Source organism: Lepus europaeus, chromosome 8 (genome assembly GCF_033115175.1).
Source record: "Lepus europaeus isolate LE1 chromosome 8, mLepTim1.pri, whole genome shotgun sequence".
Taxonomy (NCBI): domain Eukaryota; kingdom Metazoa; phylum Chordata; class Mammalia; order Lagomorpha; family Leporidae; genus Lepus; species Lepus europaeus.
The window spans coordinates 39,781,515-39,800,055 of record NC_084834.1 but is presented as its reverse complement, the minus strand read 5'-3'; the positions used below and the strand labels follow the sequence as shown (position 1 = coordinate 39,800,055).

General features: G+C 38.2%; 1 protein-coding gene across 1 annotated transcript in view; it reads right to left on the bottom strand.

Moving 5' to 3' along the window:
• The window catches only part of SLC7A11 (solute carrier family 7 member 11), an 84,941-nt gene extending 68,811 nt beyond the window's left edge, over positions 1–16,130 (bottom strand). The window contains exons 1-3 of the mRNA XM_062199609.1: positions 15,536–16,130; positions 10,475–10,601; positions 6,714–6,829 (exon numbers count right to left, since the gene is read on the bottom strand). Of these exons, the coding sequence (XP_062055593.1) occupies positions 6,714–6,829; positions 10,475–10,601; positions 15,536–15,812 (520 nt within the window). The 5' untranslated portion in view covers positions 15,813–16,130. The remainder of the gene's footprint in view (positions 1–6,713; positions 6,830–10,474; positions 10,602–15,535) is intronic.
• Between the last annotated feature and the right edge of the window lie 2,411 nt (positions 16,131–18,541).

Genomic DNA, 18,541 nt, shown 5'->3' with positions numbered 1-18,541 from the left:
AGACAAAACCAAGCAAATGTTACAAACTGATAATCTCACCTTGCTTTCCTCTCAGAAAACTGAAACAAAAATCTGGATCTGACTGATGTTTCTCAAAGGTTTCCCAAAACCCTGCTTTATCTGGGCATCCAGACTTTGCACTCATTATTTGTTACACCAAATTCCAGCTGAGACGGACTTCTATGACCCTGCAGGTACAGCTTAACAAGCAAAGAGGCAGCCAGCACTGAGGTACAGCAGCGGTTCTCAAGGGGCTGTTACTGCTGTTTCATCATGTGTCTTTACAGTGATATTTAAGACTATGCATGTTGCTTACCCAACAATATTGAAAAGGGATTTGGGACTCACTAAATGCAAGAGTTTTCTGAGCTTCTGAAACAAACATCTGCATTTTTATATATACTGTTTACTCACATGGTAATAATGAAGGCAATCTGAGACAATGCTCTGATCCTGGCTTTTCTTCCCTTGAGTAATAATTGCTAATTTCACACATGAGGAAATAATTATATCAGTTTTTTTTTTTTGCTTGCCTTAAATTTTATCAAAATGAAAATACAGGGATATGTAGTTTTTATTTTCTTGGTTGTGATACGGTTTCCTAAGGACTGAAATGTAGCAATGAAAGCTGCATGTATAAATCCTGGAGATAAGAAAGATATACTGGTAGGAAGCTGTATTTGCAGAGGATGTTTAGGGAAATGTTAAAGATTGACACTGTGATTTGTGTACTAGCAAATATTTCTTCTGCACTCTCCATAATTTGGGACTGCCTTTGGTTTTGGAGAATGAGATTACAGAGTTTGGATACATAAATTTTTCTTCCAGGTTCAAGTTCTTTTGGGCTTCTAACTATTGCATGCTAAGCTGATAAAAATAAATGGATATTATCCCTGCATGCTACATGGTGAAATGAAGTGGGTTCCACCATTTTTTGTAATAGCTGCCTGAGTTCTCTTTGTGTCTTCATAGCATTCATTCAGAGGATGCATTAACTTCACAGATGATATGCAGCAATAAATGCTTTCCAAAAGCAGACAGCAGATCGGTAACTAATCTCTCACTGTTGGGAATAAAATTTAAAGAAATGTAAACTATTATTAATGGCCAATATAGTGCAAAGACCTTACATGGACAATGTTGTTTAATCCTCCTATCAGGTTACTAATACTGGCTTTAGTTTTCAGATTAGCAGCTGATAATCAGCACATTATTTACCTTGCCTATGTTCACAGAAGTAGTAAGTGTGAAGATAGGACTGGAGCCACATGGTCCAAATTTGGAGCCCACGCTTTCACCATTAGTTCACAGGTAAACAATGAGGAACTGGCTCAAATACATATGATCTGATTAGCACTAGTTTTTTCTAGCTTGGGATAACTCTTCCTCCCTGCAAAGATTCAGATTTATCGTAGGTAGGATTTCTCTCTAAGAATTGTTTGTCTTGGTAATTTAGTTTTGGTAGAAGAGGAGAAGGCATAGCAGACTTCAGAAGTTTTAACCTGAGCCATTCCATGTGCTATACTGAAACGCTAACACAGAACTAGCCCTAGAAGTTCTTTCCTGTAGTTTAATGGTGACGGGAAAATGCAGTTTTGAAAACAAAAATATGGCAGGACATTTGTAGAATCAGCTAATTGTTTTCACAATGCACACACAAATGCTATTTTGTTTGCTCCTCCCAATCACTCCCACAAGGTCTAAGAGGTAGTATGGAGCTCTCAACTCAACATGTAAAATAAGCTAGCAAGGAAATTGAGACTGAGTTTATTAGGGGTGGATCTGGACCTAGATCTCACATCTTAAGGCACATATGTTTAAAAGAATACTCTGTCATTCACATGTATATTTATACAGAGTCTAGTTTTAGGAGGCAATGACAACAGTATTCTAAATATTGAACATCCACTAATGTTTACTGAAACTACAACAGCCATGAGAACTCACGTCTTTTATAGAAGGTAAAGAGAGAAATGTCAGTTTGGGCTACAGAAAGCAGCCAAGCGAGAATGTATGATTTTCCAATTAAAACTCCATGTGCCTGACTTGTTTACCAGAACAGGATTTTGAATAAGCAAAAAAATTTCATCTTTATTAATCTGAGAGAAATGAAGTAGAATTTTTTTTTAAATTGAGGCAAATAAGCATTCAGTTAACCCCCACCCTTACCCTATTATCATTTCTCAAATACTTGAATAATGTTTCATAAAAGTCAAAACTTTTTTTCTCCAGTGAACTAGAGATTTCTAAGTGCAACAGACTGTTTCCTTCCCCCAAAGAACACAGGGAAGCAATTCATGCAATTAAACTCTATTTTCTACATCTCAGGAACCTTCCGCCCCTAACAGGCAGAAAATCACCTCTCCTCACTTTGCAGAAGGAAGGATGTGAGAGATTTGCCCCCAGGTAAATTTCTCCTTCTCTATCTGCAACTCCACCTCCTGTTGCTCCATTAAAGCTAAATTCTGTTAGACTGTTTGACTTTCCCAATTAGGCCACCAATTTACATTACCTCCCACTGAGTTATAAGGATATTCAGTTTTCTCAGTGCTTCTGACCCTGGAAACACATTTCCTTCTCAGAATCTCAAGCTTGCAAAAGGAGCATCAAAACTTATAAACTAATCCTATAGAACAGTGGCAAACAGGAGATGTTTAGGTTCAACCAAGACATACTTAGGCTCTTTGTTAACTATTCCACTCCAATCTCTGCTACATACATTTTGTGAACCGCAACTTACTTATCCTTTCCTGTAACTAAAGTTTTGGTTTGAAGAGTTTCCACTGAATTTTCTAAATACAAATTTTTCTCTTTAAGAAGTTTTATAGAATTTGGACAAATAAGAAGAGTCATCTATATGGACAAAAATAGAAATATATTATCTATCCAATTCCAAACACAAAGTGGACAAAATTTGTGAATTTTTAAAAGATTACATAAGACTTCTTTAAAATGTTCTGATTATAGCATTATTTTTTAGGATTTATTTATTTGAAAGGCAAAGTGACAGAGAATGGTTGAGAAAATTCAATCGCAAACGACTGCAATGACAGGGGTTGGGCCAGGCCGAAACCCGGAGTCCAGAGTTCTATCTGGGTCTCCCACATGGCAGGGCCTCAAGTGCTTGGGCCATCCTCCATGCCCTGCCATGTTCATCATCAGGGAGCTGGATTGGAAGTGGTGCAGACTGAAATCGACACTCTGCTATGGGATGCAGGTGACCCATGCAGTGACAGCCTACCAAGCCAAAATGCTCACTGCTGTTACACTTTTGGATTAATAACCTCTATTGTTAACTTGCATAGCTCTCAAAAATACTATCTCTAGCCTTTTTTTTTTTTTCTAAATATGATGATTTCAATAAGGTTCTACATCGGTCATTCAAGAGAAAAGAATATGGTGATATAAAAATGTTAGTCCAAACTCAATGCAATAACAGATGTTTTTTCTTTTTTTTGTTTATTTGAAACATAGAGTTAGATAGTGAGAGAGAGAGAGAGAGAGAAAGGTCTTCCTTCCATTGGTTCACCCCACAATGGCCGCCACAGCCGGCGCTGCGCTGATCTGAAGCCAGGAGCCAGGTGCTTCCTCCTGGTCTCCCATGCGGGTGCAAGGCCCAAGCAATTGGGCCATCCTCCACTGCCCTCTCGGGCCACAGCAGAGAGCTGGACTGGAAGAGGGGCCTAGAACCTGGCGCCCATATGGGATGCCAGCGCTGCAGGTGGAGGATTAACCAAGTGAGCCACGGCGCCGGCCCTGCAACAACAGATTTCGTAAGAATTTCCTATGGGTAAGGCATTCTATTAAAGGCCTTCAAATTTCTGAGTTAACTTATCTTTCTACTGCCATTCAAGATAAGCAATCTTTCCAGAAGTATTTTAGCAATAAGTAAAACTGAGGCTTAAAGAAGTTTAGTAATTAGCTCAGGATCACATAATTAAGAAACTGTGACACTAAGTTTCAATCTCAGGATTTTTACCTCCAGATCCTGAGCTATAATATAAACCACTACGCCAAAATGGTTCATCCCATAAAAACTCATCATGTTAAATAGGAACATCATATTCAAGCTAACTTTTATTTTACCACCATTTTTCTGATTCTTGAGTTCAATCCTCAATGTTTGGGTTTTTTGTATTTTTGTTTTTTTATTTGAAAGGCAGAGTTAGACAGTGAGAGAGAGCAAGAGAAAGGTCTTCCGTACGCTAGCCCACCCCCTAAATGGCTGCGATGGCAGGCGCACTGTGCCGATCCGAAGCCAGGAGCCAGGTGCTTCTTCCTGGTCTCCCATGCAGGTGCAGAAGCCCAAGCACTTGGGCCATTCTCCACTGCCTTCCCCGGGCCACAGCAGAGAGCTGGACTGGAAGAAGGGCAACCAGGACTAGAACCCAGTGCCCATATAGGATGCCAGCGCCCCAGGCAGAGGATTAACCAAGTGAGCCACGGTGCCGGCCCTGGGTTGGTTTTTTTTTTTTTTTTTTTTTTTTTTTTTTTAGATTTATTTATTATTTGAAAAGCAAAATTACAGAGAAACAGAGGCAGAGAGAGAGAGAAAGAGAAAGAGAGAGAAAGATCTTCCATCCACTGGTTCACTCCCTAAATGACCCAAATGGCCAGAACTGGGCCAATCCAAAGCCCAGAGCCTGGAGCTTCCTCCAGGTCTCCCACGTGGATACAGGAGCCCAAGCATTTGGGCCATCCTCCACTGCTTTCCCAGGCCATTAGCAGAGAGCTGGATCAGAAGTGGAGGAGCCAGGACTGGAACTGGCACCCATATGGGATGCCAGCACTGCAGGCAGCTCCTTTACCTGCTATGTCACAGCGCCAGCCCCAATCCTCCAAGTTTAAAACATAAACAAACTATAGACTTTTCTGCTAGAGAAAAGCTTTTTATATCTTTTCTAATAAGATCAGTCAGTGAACAAATATTTTTTGAGCACAAACAACATGCCAGGAAGTGTAAAGGGACTGGAAATAAAACAGTGAATAAATAGTCCTTAGTCTCATGGAACTTCAAGTTCTATCATTTACATTAAATAGCTATCATTAATACTGTGTTAAAAAGTTGCAGGTATTACTGAAAGCATTTTTTATATATTGTCTCACTGAACATCATTTAGTCCTCCCAACACTGTGTAACACTAGCATTGTTGCCGGATAAGAATGCTGAGGCGCAGAAGGAAAGTTCAATGATTTGCCTCCATGTGTCACGTGTGTACTGTGTGTCAGGGGCAAGATGAATCAAACACACCATTACCTCGCCAAACTCAGAGATCTCCATTTTCAGTATTCTTTGGCTTTTCAGAGATTTCACTGAAGAACAATTATACTCACATATTTGGTGGTTAAAATGGGAAATTCAAGATGAACCTAGTTAAGTCTAGAACTATATCTAGGGGCCGGTGCTGTGGTTCAGTGGGTTAACGCCCTGGCCTGAAGTGCTGACAACCCATATGGGCACCGGTTCTAGTCGCAGCTGATCCTCTTCCGATCCAGCTCTCTGCTGTACCCTGGGAAAGCAGTGGAGGATGGCCCAAGTCCTTGGGCCCCTGCACCCGCATGGGAGACCTGGAAGAGGTTCCTGGCTCCTGGCTCCTGGCTTCGGATCAGCGCAGCTCTGGCTGTTGCAGCCAACTGGGGAGTGAACCAATGGATGGAAGACCTCCTTCTCCCCAGCCCTGCCTCTCCTCTCTGTGTAACTCTTTCAAATAATAAATAAATCTTTTTAAAAATAAGAACTATATTTACTTGGCACTCTTTATAATTTGTGTGTAATTTCTAATGATTGCCTAGATAGTAACCACTCAGCTTGCTGTTGTCAAAAGTGCATATTTTTCTTCATTGTTCTGTTGAAATACCTAACTTGTACATGGCAAAAATTCTTTCATGAGTATACAATTCATTTATTTCTGACTACCTTCCTATTTCTGAGCAGTTAAAACTTAATCAAAAGTGTTCATACTGACTTTTTTAAAAAACAGTGATTCAATGAACATTGTGAATTATGCTATCCTTTCCCATCATGCTCAAGGGTTTGTTATTTGGAATCTTAGGGAAAGTTAAAGACATATTTGACCTTTATGTCACTCACGTCACTTAGTGCATGTTCCTTTTTTTAACTTCCTAATAGCCAATCCCATTGATAAAGAAATGAACAAGTTTCTAATTTTGAGACCATAAAGAAACCTCCTAGTTGAGAAATGCAACTAATAATCAAATCTTTAAAGAAAACTCTAATCATGAGCATCAATAGAGGGCTAAAACTGTAACACTGAGGGTGACAGCTGCTAATAGTATAAAACTTATGAATGCAAGATACACACCCAATGCATTAACATAGCGCCACAACAAGTGAGAGTTATATTTCAAAATATCCCTGAAGTAGGATAATCTCCAATTGAAAAAAATCATAAAATAATTGGACTTTCACTTTTAAAGTCGCTTTTTATACACAATCCACTTAATGTTTTACTTACAAGTTTCCTTGTTTTAAAATATTATTCATCATTTCTATTGCCTGAATGCAAACCAGGCATGAAATGTAACATCAGAGAGTTGTATTCTTTTCCTTAGTTTCCAACACAAATTTGGAACTATAACCAAACAGAATACAAAGTGGAAAGTAGTACAACTATGCAAAAAGTCTAAAGAAATTTTATCTTCAATCACTTGCTTTTTTTTTTTTTTTTGATATTTTTATCTATAATACTCACTTATACCCACAGCTGTAACCAGCTTGATCGCAAGTTCAGGAATTTCACATTGAATAAAAAATGGTTCCAGAATGTAGCGTCCAAATGCCAGGGATATCACAGCAGTCGCTGCAGGGCTAAAAATAGTATATATATATTTATATTTATTTTTAGGTGAACTACAGGAAAAAATAAACAATATTTTCATTAAATTTTTTTCTACTTTGAGGCATTATTATTTATCATATGGAAAACATTAAACATAAAAATCTGCAATTTTCAGAGCTCCATATTTGTTTATGCTGTCATTGACATTCCAAATGAAATATTGCCTATAATATTAGTGGCTAGTTTTTAACTTCACATTTTCTTGGAAGCAAGGCTAGATACGATCAACTTTACCTCTACTCTCCCAAATTTGACATTTTTCCACTTAAAAATCTGATTTATTACAGAAGATGCTGACAAAGCTGGGCCTTATTAAAAGTAATCTTGTTTCTCAATAAATCAATAATTAAGCTCCAGCCACAGTATGCTTTTATTAACATGATAGATCTACTGAGCTAGGGCATGGTCAAGAAAATGAACACAAAACTTGATCTAAAAAATGAGTTTTGATAAGTGCCCTTTGAAAATACATGACTAAATACTTGACATAGTTTTATTCTTATTTTTCCTGTATAGACAGAAACTCAAAGCCAAGTGATTATTCTTAACTCCATAAAAATATTTTGATGCAAAGTATAATTTAAAACTAATAGTACTCTTGTAATTTTATATAAATAAGTTCATGTAGGTACCAACATAAGGAATACAATGTTCTAATTTAATTCTTCAAATATTTCTATGAGAATATCGCATATTCTTATTTTAAATATGTGTACATATGAATGCATATTCTTTATATACATGAACAGGTCCATGTTACCATCTCATATTTATGACAAATTTCCCTTTTAGCTTTTCCTCTTTCTTATGTTCTCTATCACCCATGCCTGGTCCCTGTATTATCAGATATCCAACCACCATTATGTGTTTCTAATCTTGGCTTGCTGGTACTAGCCAGCATCATTCATTTCTTGATTTTCTTTTTTTCCTAGATATTTTCTCCTCTTCTCTCCAAGACTATTTTTCCTGTTTTCCATCATTTTCAATCATAAAATATAATCTGATTATGCCATCTTGGCGCTTTCAAATATACTCAGAATGTATAAAAGTCCTTTACACAGCATTCAAGCCTTCACCTGGTCTAAGTATCCCTTACCTCTTTAATCAGCTGCCTCCCACATAAAGGAGCTGCATCTTTTCTTCCCAAAGCCTTTTCAACTCATTGGCTATTTTTAATATTGCAGATATTGGTTCAATTTCCCTTCACCTGGGGAAGCATCTCCAATTCTCTGGTAGGTCAGAGCTGCTGGAGTATACTCCAGTATACACTGATGTGATTTCTTGATTGATCACTATTTCTCCCAACTAACCCCAAACTCCTGGGCTACAAGACTGTGTCCTTCCTAATCATGGTTTTACCCCCATTGCTTAGTACAGAGTCTGTCATACAACAGAAACTGAATATATATTGAATATACAGTGAATAAGTGAATTGAATGACCCTCTTCCTTACTGTGCTCTGATGGATGATTTGTCTTTCTTTGAAATCTGCTTTACAGATTATTTCAGGAAAAACTGAGTTAATCTGAAAATATAATTTTACTGGGAAGTATTGAGCTGTCATGGGTGTTGGAAACAGAAGAGAAATGTTAAAGTACTTCAACATCTTGTCCTCCTTAAGCTATTTGTTATCTGCCTATTTGAAGGACCAAATCAGCAGCACAAGTCCATCATGACAAAAGGGTAAATAAACACATTTTTAAAGTTTTTAAAATATATCTAGGTAATACCTTCTGTGAACACACACACAGCAACACACACACACACAAACCCAACACTGCACCATGAAGCAGTTGTCTTAGAATTAAAGCAACATCTGATCATCAGTTACTTGAGAGCAGGAATTGTGGCTCATTCCAATTTAGATATCTCTGTCTTGACATTCATATTCAGTAGCATTTTATGAAATGAATAAATTAGTGAATGAGCACCACATCTGTGCTACTGCAAATGGAATGATCATGCTAATAATAATAATAACAACAACAATAATACCAAGCAATTAGACAAATTTATGTAACTAATAGATGAAAGAAGATAAATTCAATACATCAGGCTCCAAAATGCAAGAGCCTGCTACCTGACGGGATGGCAATATACATAAGTAGTTCACCCATCTGAAAATTGAACATGTTGTATTCAATATATAACCTTGAAATTTCACTTATCCAAAAATAATTTAATATCCAGGTCTAATACTTTTTGTAACACTTTGTTAGACCTGGCCTTACATATTTGAAATGCTTGCAATTTTAACAAAGAAACAGAATTCAGACACCTAACATACAAAGTAAGGATACGAGGTATGCGGCCAAAGTCAAATGAGAAGCAGAGATTATTTTTTTCAAAAATAAAGAGATAAAAGAAATTCTATAAACTAGAACAAGCATGAAATTAACTCTGGAAAAGACAGGATTAAAGTTGACCTTTGGGGAATATGTAAGAAATAATTCAAAACAAGTAGAAGTACATCCCAGGATGATGGATATTAGAAAAAGAACAAAATTCTCCTTTATCATTATTTCAATATAATAAGTTTTAAATAATGCAGAATTGTTCAAAATTAGAAGAGTCTTAACAATGAATTGTATACTACTCTGAAGGTCTTTGATATACAAAAAAAGAGACAATGAACACCATAAAAATCATGATGAGTATTAATGGATAAACTTAATAGTTCTGCATTTGCCACATACCATAAATAACAGAATAAAAGCTCATTAGAGTTCACAGCTTTATAAAAGGGGTATTCAAAAGTTTCATGGAAAATATGCATTATGTTTTAATTCCATTTTTCCATGAATCTTGTGAATCCCCTTGGAGGTCTGATAAGTTTACATAAACCACTAGTTATCCACTTATTTCTACTGAATTCTGTCACTTTGGATGGATGTAGTTAGCCTTTGAGCCATGTGACCCAGTACACTGCTCATATGATGTCATAAGCTCCCCCACAAAGTTGAAAGCAATTTGCTATTCAGGGTGACTTAGCACTATTTGTTGCCAAGACAATCAGGAAGAGGAACACATTCTTAAAACAATAACAACAAAAAAGATTTTCGCAACTGTAGCTCACTGATTTGCTTAAGGTGAGGAAGTGAGTCATTTATGGGATGTAAACTTAATGTTTTGTAAAGTGCAGGTCTTGGTGACACACCAAGTTGTTATTAGGCATAGAAATTTCTTAGTCACGAAATAGAATAGCTAAATGACCAAATGGTATACCCTGTAATTCAAACAAAATCTCCAAGTCAGCATGCTGAACTTTGTCAGGTCAGTCAAAAGGCACGATTTATTAAGTTGAACTTTGATGCTACATACCCTTTCAAGTAAGCATCTTTCCTAGAAATGTCACGGAAAATAATTCAAGATTAATGAAAAGCATTACCTTAAAAGTGTGACATTCTTAGTGAACTGTTACCAGTGACAAATATGCTTTAAAAATGTTAATTCAGAAAGGTATTTATCACAGACTTTATATCCTGAAGTATTCATGTTTACAACAGTCACAAGAGATGCATATTTCTAACTAGTAACAATAACCAAGGTGATTCAGAAGAATGACATACACATAGGTTTCTTTTTTCTTAGTATTTTTCTCTCTATGCTCTTACCGTATTATGAGCAGTTCAACCCAGACTCGTACAAAAGCTAGCAATGGACCAAAGACTTCCAGAATATAAGTGTAATGGCCACCAGATTTCTTTATACTTGTTCCCAGTTCAGCATAGGACAAGGCTCCTGTGAAATATTTATAATAAAAAGGCACAAATTTAATATATTATCAAGCCACCCAGCAGTAGAATCGCTCAAGCAATGTTTATGTTGCCTGAGTTGTAACTACTTCCTTGGGGTAAATGACGTCCTTATTTCAAGACAAATAACCGTCATGTACTTGCTGAAACCTACCAAGTTCCTCTTCCAAATTCCTCTCTTGGAGATCTAGTTCACTGTATTTGAACAATATAATTTTACTTAAAATAGTAAGGACAAACTTCTAAAATAGTACCATAGGTTTCAGAATTTTGAGTTGAGCAAGGGAAAACTAGAAGGTAGGTACCCATTATAGTGACTTGTTTTCTGAAGAACAGAACTTCATACCAAAATAAATAATTGTCCCAACCTGACCTTATTATATTGAGAATCCTTTAACAAATGATGCTTCCATGGCAAGTGAAAATAAGTAAAAATTTTGGCTGTTCTCCAGGAAAGTATGGATCCTATGACCTGCGAGACTCTATTTCATTTGTAGGATATATATTCCGTGATTGAAATGAATTTTGATTCCATTTTTTGTTTTTAGAAAAGGTTATTTGGATGTTTGTGAAGTATATATTCTGGGTGGTTGAAAGAACATACTTTTAAAATTAAAAAGGGATGCTACAGTTTATATTTAAGAACACTAGGTAAAATTACTTATAAACAGAAATGTTAACATTTAGGAATGCAAGTCACATGGAATTGGGCAAGAAATATAACCTCTCAGAACCTCAGTTTCATCTCCTATGATATGGAACTCAATTTTCAGTTCACAGGGGAGTTGTATTCATATATGTGACAGCAGGAGATATAGCTATATCTATATATCTATTAACTTGAGCAATTAATTATAAGAAAATGCAAAATAATATTATTTGAAAAGCTTTATCTATACCGCTAAACACTCAAATGTAACATACAACTTTTGCCCAAGTTTCATCAGAGACAAAAGATGGAAAAATGTTACTAATCAGTTATGCTTTTGGTACAGCTATCCAACAATAGTAAATTTTGAAGATGCAGTGAAATCTTAGTATCACTTTATCCCTGAACCTAGCACTATGCAAGAATAACCTGGGAATAATTTTTAAGTGGAAAACAAATGTTCTCTCTCTCACTCTTCTCTCTCTTTGCCTCTCTGTTAATCTGCCCTTCAAATAAATAAATAAATCTTTAAAAAGAGTTGGGGGAGGGCAGTGCTGTCGCATAGCAGGTAAAGCCAATGTCTGCAGTGACCACATCCCATATGGGCATGGTTCAAGTCCCAGCTGTTCCACTTCTGATCCAGCTCTCCGCTATGGCCTGGGAAAGCAGTGGAAGGTGGCCTGAATCTTTTGGGTCGTTTGGGGAGTGAATCAGCGCATGGAAGATTTCTCTCTAACTCTGACTTTCAAATAAATAAATAAGTAAATAAATACATCTTTAAAAAGAAAAAAACAAATGAGGGGCAGACACTGTTGTATAGCAGGTAAGGCCACAGCCTGCATTGCCGGCATCCCATATGGGTGCCGGTTCAAGTCCTGACTGCTCCACTTCCAATCCAGCTCCTTGCTAATGATTTGGGAAAGCAGCAGAAGTCTGCCCAAGCCCTTGGGCTCCCGCACTTATGCAGAAGATGGGGAAGAATCTCTTGTCTCCTGGCTTTGGATAGGCCCAGCTATGGCCATTGTGGCCATTTGGAGAATGAGCCAGCAAATGGAAGATCTGTCTCTGTCTCTGCCTCTCTGTAACTCTACCTTCCAAATAAATAAATAAATTTTAAAAAAGAAAAGCAGGTTGTCTTTTAAAAAATAAATAAAGAAAAGAAAACAAATAAAAGACAGACTGTAAGATCACACTACACGCCTACTCTCCCATAGAGTTCAAGCTCCCATAGGAGGGACCAAGAATCTCTATTATTTTTAAATTCCCACAGATGACCCTAAAGTGACAAGCCTGCAAACTGATGCTTAGGGACAATTGATCTATTTTGTCTGTTTATAACTAATTATAACTAATGACTAGTTGCAATTCATACTCCATTGAGAAACAGGTGCCATGTCAGCAGGCTGTGCAGAAAAGCATTCAATATAAAATGTTATTGGAAAAACTCTTAAGTACCTCATAATTTATTGTCACAAAATCAATGCCTACACCTATGTATGCTTTGCTGTGATTCCAGGATGGTTGCCCCAGGTTTAAACTGAGTTCTAGGGGAATGGGATTTTCATTTAAAGGTTTCAAGCTCTATAACCATTTTGCATAGATGAAAAACAAAGTTGAAAACAGGATGTAAAAATCTATCTATTGACCCTGGCTTTTAAAAAATGTAAAGCAAAAGCTTGCACTTAGCCTAGTAGTTATGATACCAACATCTCATATCAGAGTATCTGGTTTAATTTCCAACCCCAGCTCTAACTCTAGCTTCCTGGTAAAGCAGACCCTAGAAAGCAATGGTGATAGCTCAAGTAATTGAGCTCGTGCCAGCCAAGTGGGAGATTTGGGTCGCATTCCTGGTTACAGGCTTCAGTGTTGACCCAGACCTGGTCATTTCAGGCATCTGGGCATTTAGGGACTGAACCAGTGGTTAGGATCAGTTTCTTTCTCTCTCTCTCCACCCCCCCCACCACTCCCCCTCCAAATAATTTTTATTTGTAAATCAAATACAAACACTCCTCCACCTATGATGGGGTTACCTCCTGATAAATCCAGTATAAGTTGAAAATAACATATATGCATTTAATGCCCCTAACAAGCTGAACATGACAGCTTAGCCTAGTTCATCTTAAATATGCTCAGAATACTCACATTAGCCTATAGTTGGGCAAAGTCATCTAACACAAAGTCTGTTTTATAATAAAGTATTGAATAGTGTGGATGATTTATTGGATAATAAGCTATTATTATTATTATACACCACTGTAGAATCATAAATCAAATAATCTTAAATTGGGGACTGTTTGTACACAGATTCTTTACTTTTAGTCCCAGAGTTCTAGAGTTTTAAGAAAAAAATGTTTTCCTTACATTTGCTTTGCTTCTGTTAGGGAAGTGCTCCTGTCAAAAGGTTGCTAGTACTTTAAGTGACAAAGGCAATGCAAATACATAGAAGTAGATTAATACTTCTCCCTCCCTTCAATTAGTAATCAAAAAATACCGACTCACATGTGACCTTAGCTTGTTTTCTCTGAGTTTCTGCTCTAAATGATATACTAATGCATTACCATGTTGTCATAGTGCCAAGTCAACATCACTTTTACCAGTTAAATACTCAGAGTAGTCTAGTTTATCACATCTCAATAAGTTTTTGTATGTGCAAGAATGGAATCACATTATGGAAAACGCATATACATAAGTATGCAAAGTCCAGGAAACTGGCTGTGGTTTTTCTGATCAAATATTGATTTATTCTGAACAGCCCAAGTGCTACAGGAAGATTCAAGGCTGAGGGTGCACAGAGTCTTTATGAAGATAAACAATTAGGTTTCTCTTTGTTTATTTATAACTGCATATGAAGAACTACTTTAATATTAATCACAGCCAACGGCTCTGTCAGTTTGCCATCATCAGACTACTCCAAGGTATTCTATAAGGATGGAGAATAACACTTGGAAAACAATGACATACAATATTACTGAATATTTTATGAAACACAAACTCTTCACATAAATAATGCTACAAACTCTTTCTGAAAACCTAAAAATATTTTTTGACACTGACTTTAACAGATTTTACTTAAAATACTTTCCTCCTAAAAATATAAGCCTGCCGATGACTGCCCAAAGCAATGGATTAAAATATCACAAGATTCAAATAGAAAGACTGAATGTATGGATACCTGTTGGACTAAGAGGTAGTACTTGGTCCTAGAATTAGGAAAAGATCATTAACTTCAAAGTGTAGTAACTTTCAAAATCAAAACAATCTATTTTTCAGAGATGAGCAAATAATCTTAGGCATTCACTGCATAGCATAAATCAAGTTAATTTTTGATAACTGCAGTTTTTGTAACCTTTCCAACTAACTCAGGTAACTTTCTAGCAAGCCACCAATGTCATGAAGCATCATTTATTACTTCTCTATCATTAACTCATAAATCAATAAGAGAGACATGAATCTTGAAAAAAAAATCATATTTCTTTGACCGCTTCTCTTTAAATTAACTCAGTGAACAGGTGGACAAATTACTTGATTTCCTGGCAACTAAGTGAAACACAGACGAAGAGAACAGACCCAGCCAGGCACAGCAAGCTAACAGCCAAGGAAGTTTTAAAACTTGCATTGCAGAAGGTGAGAAGTGTTAAGGAGAGATAAAGGTTGAAAAATATTTTAAGCATGCTCAGGACATTGCCAAATTCCCACGGATGATAGAGACTGAGTTATGGGTCTGCATGCATCTTTCCACGTCACTGACTTTTGAAAGAATACCAGGAATTGACAAGCAGATGAACTTAGAAAACTAAGAAGGAAGAGACTGCTGCCCATTTGTTTTGCTAATCAGAAGTCAGAGAGACTTCAGCTGAATGCTCAGTTCTGGGTCTGAATAGGCCACTCCGGGTTTTGCCTCACAGGTGTCTCATGCAGTGTGCCAGCTGCCTGAATGCCCCCACCAGACGTAACTAAGCACAACAGGCAGGAGAGAAAGCATGCATGCATTTTCCTAGGTCATCAAAGTTTGCCTATGCGCACATCACCGCCACGGGGAAAGTCAGAAAATAGTCTGTCTGAGTCAGGAAAAGACAGCATAGCCTGCAGGAAGCAATTTGGGGCAACTTAGGATCAGAACAACAGTGAGCACTCTGTTGCAGCATTTCACATACCTCAACAAAAATCAAATAATGAGGAACAGGCTTTTGCCGTTCCTTCACTCCTCAAAGTTAGCAGATAGCAAACTTCCCAGCCGCAGCCACACCTCCCAGCAAAGAAGTCGCACTCACCGAACAGGGACAGGACTCCGCAGAGCGTCCAGACGACCAGAGACATGCCCACGGTGCCGGTGTTGCGCAGCACACCCTTGGGGGAGATGAAGATTCCTGCGCCGATGATGGTGCCAATGATAATGGAGATTCCCCTCAGTAAGGTGATTTTCTTCTTGAGCACCACTTTCTCCTGCCCAGGGGGCTCCTTGCCACCCATGGAAGGCAGCTTCCCGTTCACGTTTCCCTGCAGGTAACTCCTTTTGGAGATGGTGGACACAACAGGTTTTCTGACCATAGTAGTGACACCAGGGGAAAAAGACAACACAGGAAAAGAAAACCAAAACTTTCAACTTCAGTGTCTCTTGGTGTGACTGATCTCCTCTTTGCTTTCAGATTGTCTCTCTCAGCGCTATTACGAACACAGGTAGAAACTCAGAGGTGTGTTTTATCCTTCCCAGCTATCTAATTACTACTCAGAAACACCTGTGTGTTCATGGTGCCCTCAGTTCTCCACCTCCTCGCACTACCACTGTTGCTGCGGCGGCTGCTGCCCTATCATTACAAACCAGCTCAGCTTCCTCGTGGGCTTGTATTTAAGCTCTTGCCTGTCACACCAACTTACTCCAGCTACATGATGATGCAAATTCTCCAGGTTTGCATCAGCCACATGAGAAGGCTCCAGCATTACTCAGCTTTTTTTTTTTTTTTTAACAGTAGCAGCATGTTGCTCAACTGACATAAGCTTTTCAGAGAACAAAGCACGCACTTAAAAGGCAGCTGCACCAATCCCAAAGTAGTAAATTCGGAACAGACCTTCAGAGAGATTGAAAGCAACTCCTAGTGAGGGGAAAAAGCTCTTCATGCCGAAACAAAATGAAAAATGAAACAGGAAATGATCCCTTCATTATAAGGGAGTTTCTTTTTTTTCCTTAACTCACAAGTAAAAATATTTAACAGGCAACTCTTTTGGTGACAGAATGCACTGCAGAGCTACACTGTTTGCAACAAGCATTTTTAGATTTCATTATTTGTATCATACTTATTTCTACTTTTTCCCCGTTTGAGAGTCCTAGCAACACAGTTAAATCTAATATTTACAAAACTAAAACGATCTTCACTCTTACTTGCTGCAACACACCTAACAACTATGAGTCTGACTCACATTAAAGATAAAATTATTTCTTATGACTCATGGTCAATCAGTATTTAAAATCACATTCAAATGAGTGTGGCAAATTGAAAAATCACAGTGACTCTGGAAAATAGATATATTAGGTGATTTCCTGGACTAAGTGGAAGAAATTTATTTCCTATTTGCACCTTATTCCATCAAATTACCAAAAAATTCAAATTTCAAAATTAAGCAATGATTGCAATGACAGAATCAGATACATAGCAAAAACCTGAAAATGAATTCATAGAATAGTTGTAGAAGGCAATTATACATTTGATTTATTCTGAATTACATGAACCATTATTATAATATACTTTTACATTTCCAATGCATTAAAAATGGAACCTGAGATTAAAATGTTTACTCTGAAACAATCAAAAGGCACAACATTTTTAAGCCCTTCGAACTTTCTTGCCCAAGCATCTGAAAACCAAATACAAAAGGAAAAGAACTCTAGATATCATTTTTGGCGATGGTTGTATGTGGTTGCAGGTTCAGTGAGAAGGAGATGGGGGCTGGCACTGTGGCATAGCTGGTAAGGCCGCCGCCTGCAGTGCCAGTATCCCATACGGGCACCAGTTCCAGTCCCGGCTGCTCCACTTCTGATCCAGCTCTCTGCTATAGCCTGGGAAAGCAGTACAAGATGGCCCAAGTCCTTGGGCACCTGCATCTGCATAGGAAACCCAGAAGAAGCTCCGGCTGTTGCAGCCATTTGGAGAGTGAACCAGTGGATAGAGGACCACTCTCTCTCTCTCTGCCTCTCTTTCTCCCTCTGTTTAATTCAGACTTTCAAATAAATAAATAAATAAATAATTCTTCAAAAAAAGAAAACTGCCATGTTATAATCACCCTGAAGCTACATTTACACACACCATTAAATATGCTCGGGAACCCCTGAACAAAAGCAGTAAACAAAAACCTGTGAGAGGTGGGCCTGTGCCAGGGTAGGTGTAGGTGGAAAGGGGGCCCAGGATGATACAAGAAAGAGACAGCCAACAGCTGTTAGGGAAGTAGCATAGAGAAGGTCAGAACCATTTTCTATTATGTTGGCACCTGGGTAAATCACAACACATCAATGCCTCACCATCCAAATAATTGAAGCTACAACATTTCCTTTTCAAATTATCTACCCAAATTCTTCCTGGTTGAGGAAGGTGCTTTGCACAGAGGTGGAGAGGCTGCTCAGAGTGCCGGGGTTCTAATGTTGGCTCTGCTTCTAATTCCAGCTTCCTGTTACTGTGTACCGTGGGAGACAGCAAGTGATGGTCCAAGTACTTGGGTCCCAGACACCCAAGTAGGAGACCCAGATTGGTTTCTGGGCTCTTGGATCCTGCCCAGTCCAGCCCTGACATTTGGGAATATTTGGGAAGTAAACCAGCAGATAGAAGACCTTATTTTTTTTTTTTTTAATTTGACAGGTAGAGTTACAGACAGTGAGAGAGACAAAGAGAAAGGTCTTCCCTCTGTTGGTTCAGCCCCCAAATGGCTACTACGGCCAGCGCTGCACTGATCCGAAGCCAGGAGCCAGGTGCTTCTTCCTGATCTCCCATGTGGGTGCAGAGGCCCAAGCTCCTGGGCCATCTTCCACTGCCCTCTTGGGCCACAGCAGAGAGCTGGACTGGAAAAGGAGCAACCGGAACTAGAACCCGGCACCCACATGGGATGCTGGTGCCACAAGCAAAGGATTACCCAAGTGAGCCACAGCGCCAGCCCTTTTTTATTTATTTTTTTTTATAGAAGACCTTGAACATCTCTCTCTCCTCTCTCCATTTCAAATACATAAGTAAAAATTAAGAGTGACTTTACAGAATCAAAAAGGGAAAAAACGATCCAACATAGGAAGCGGGATA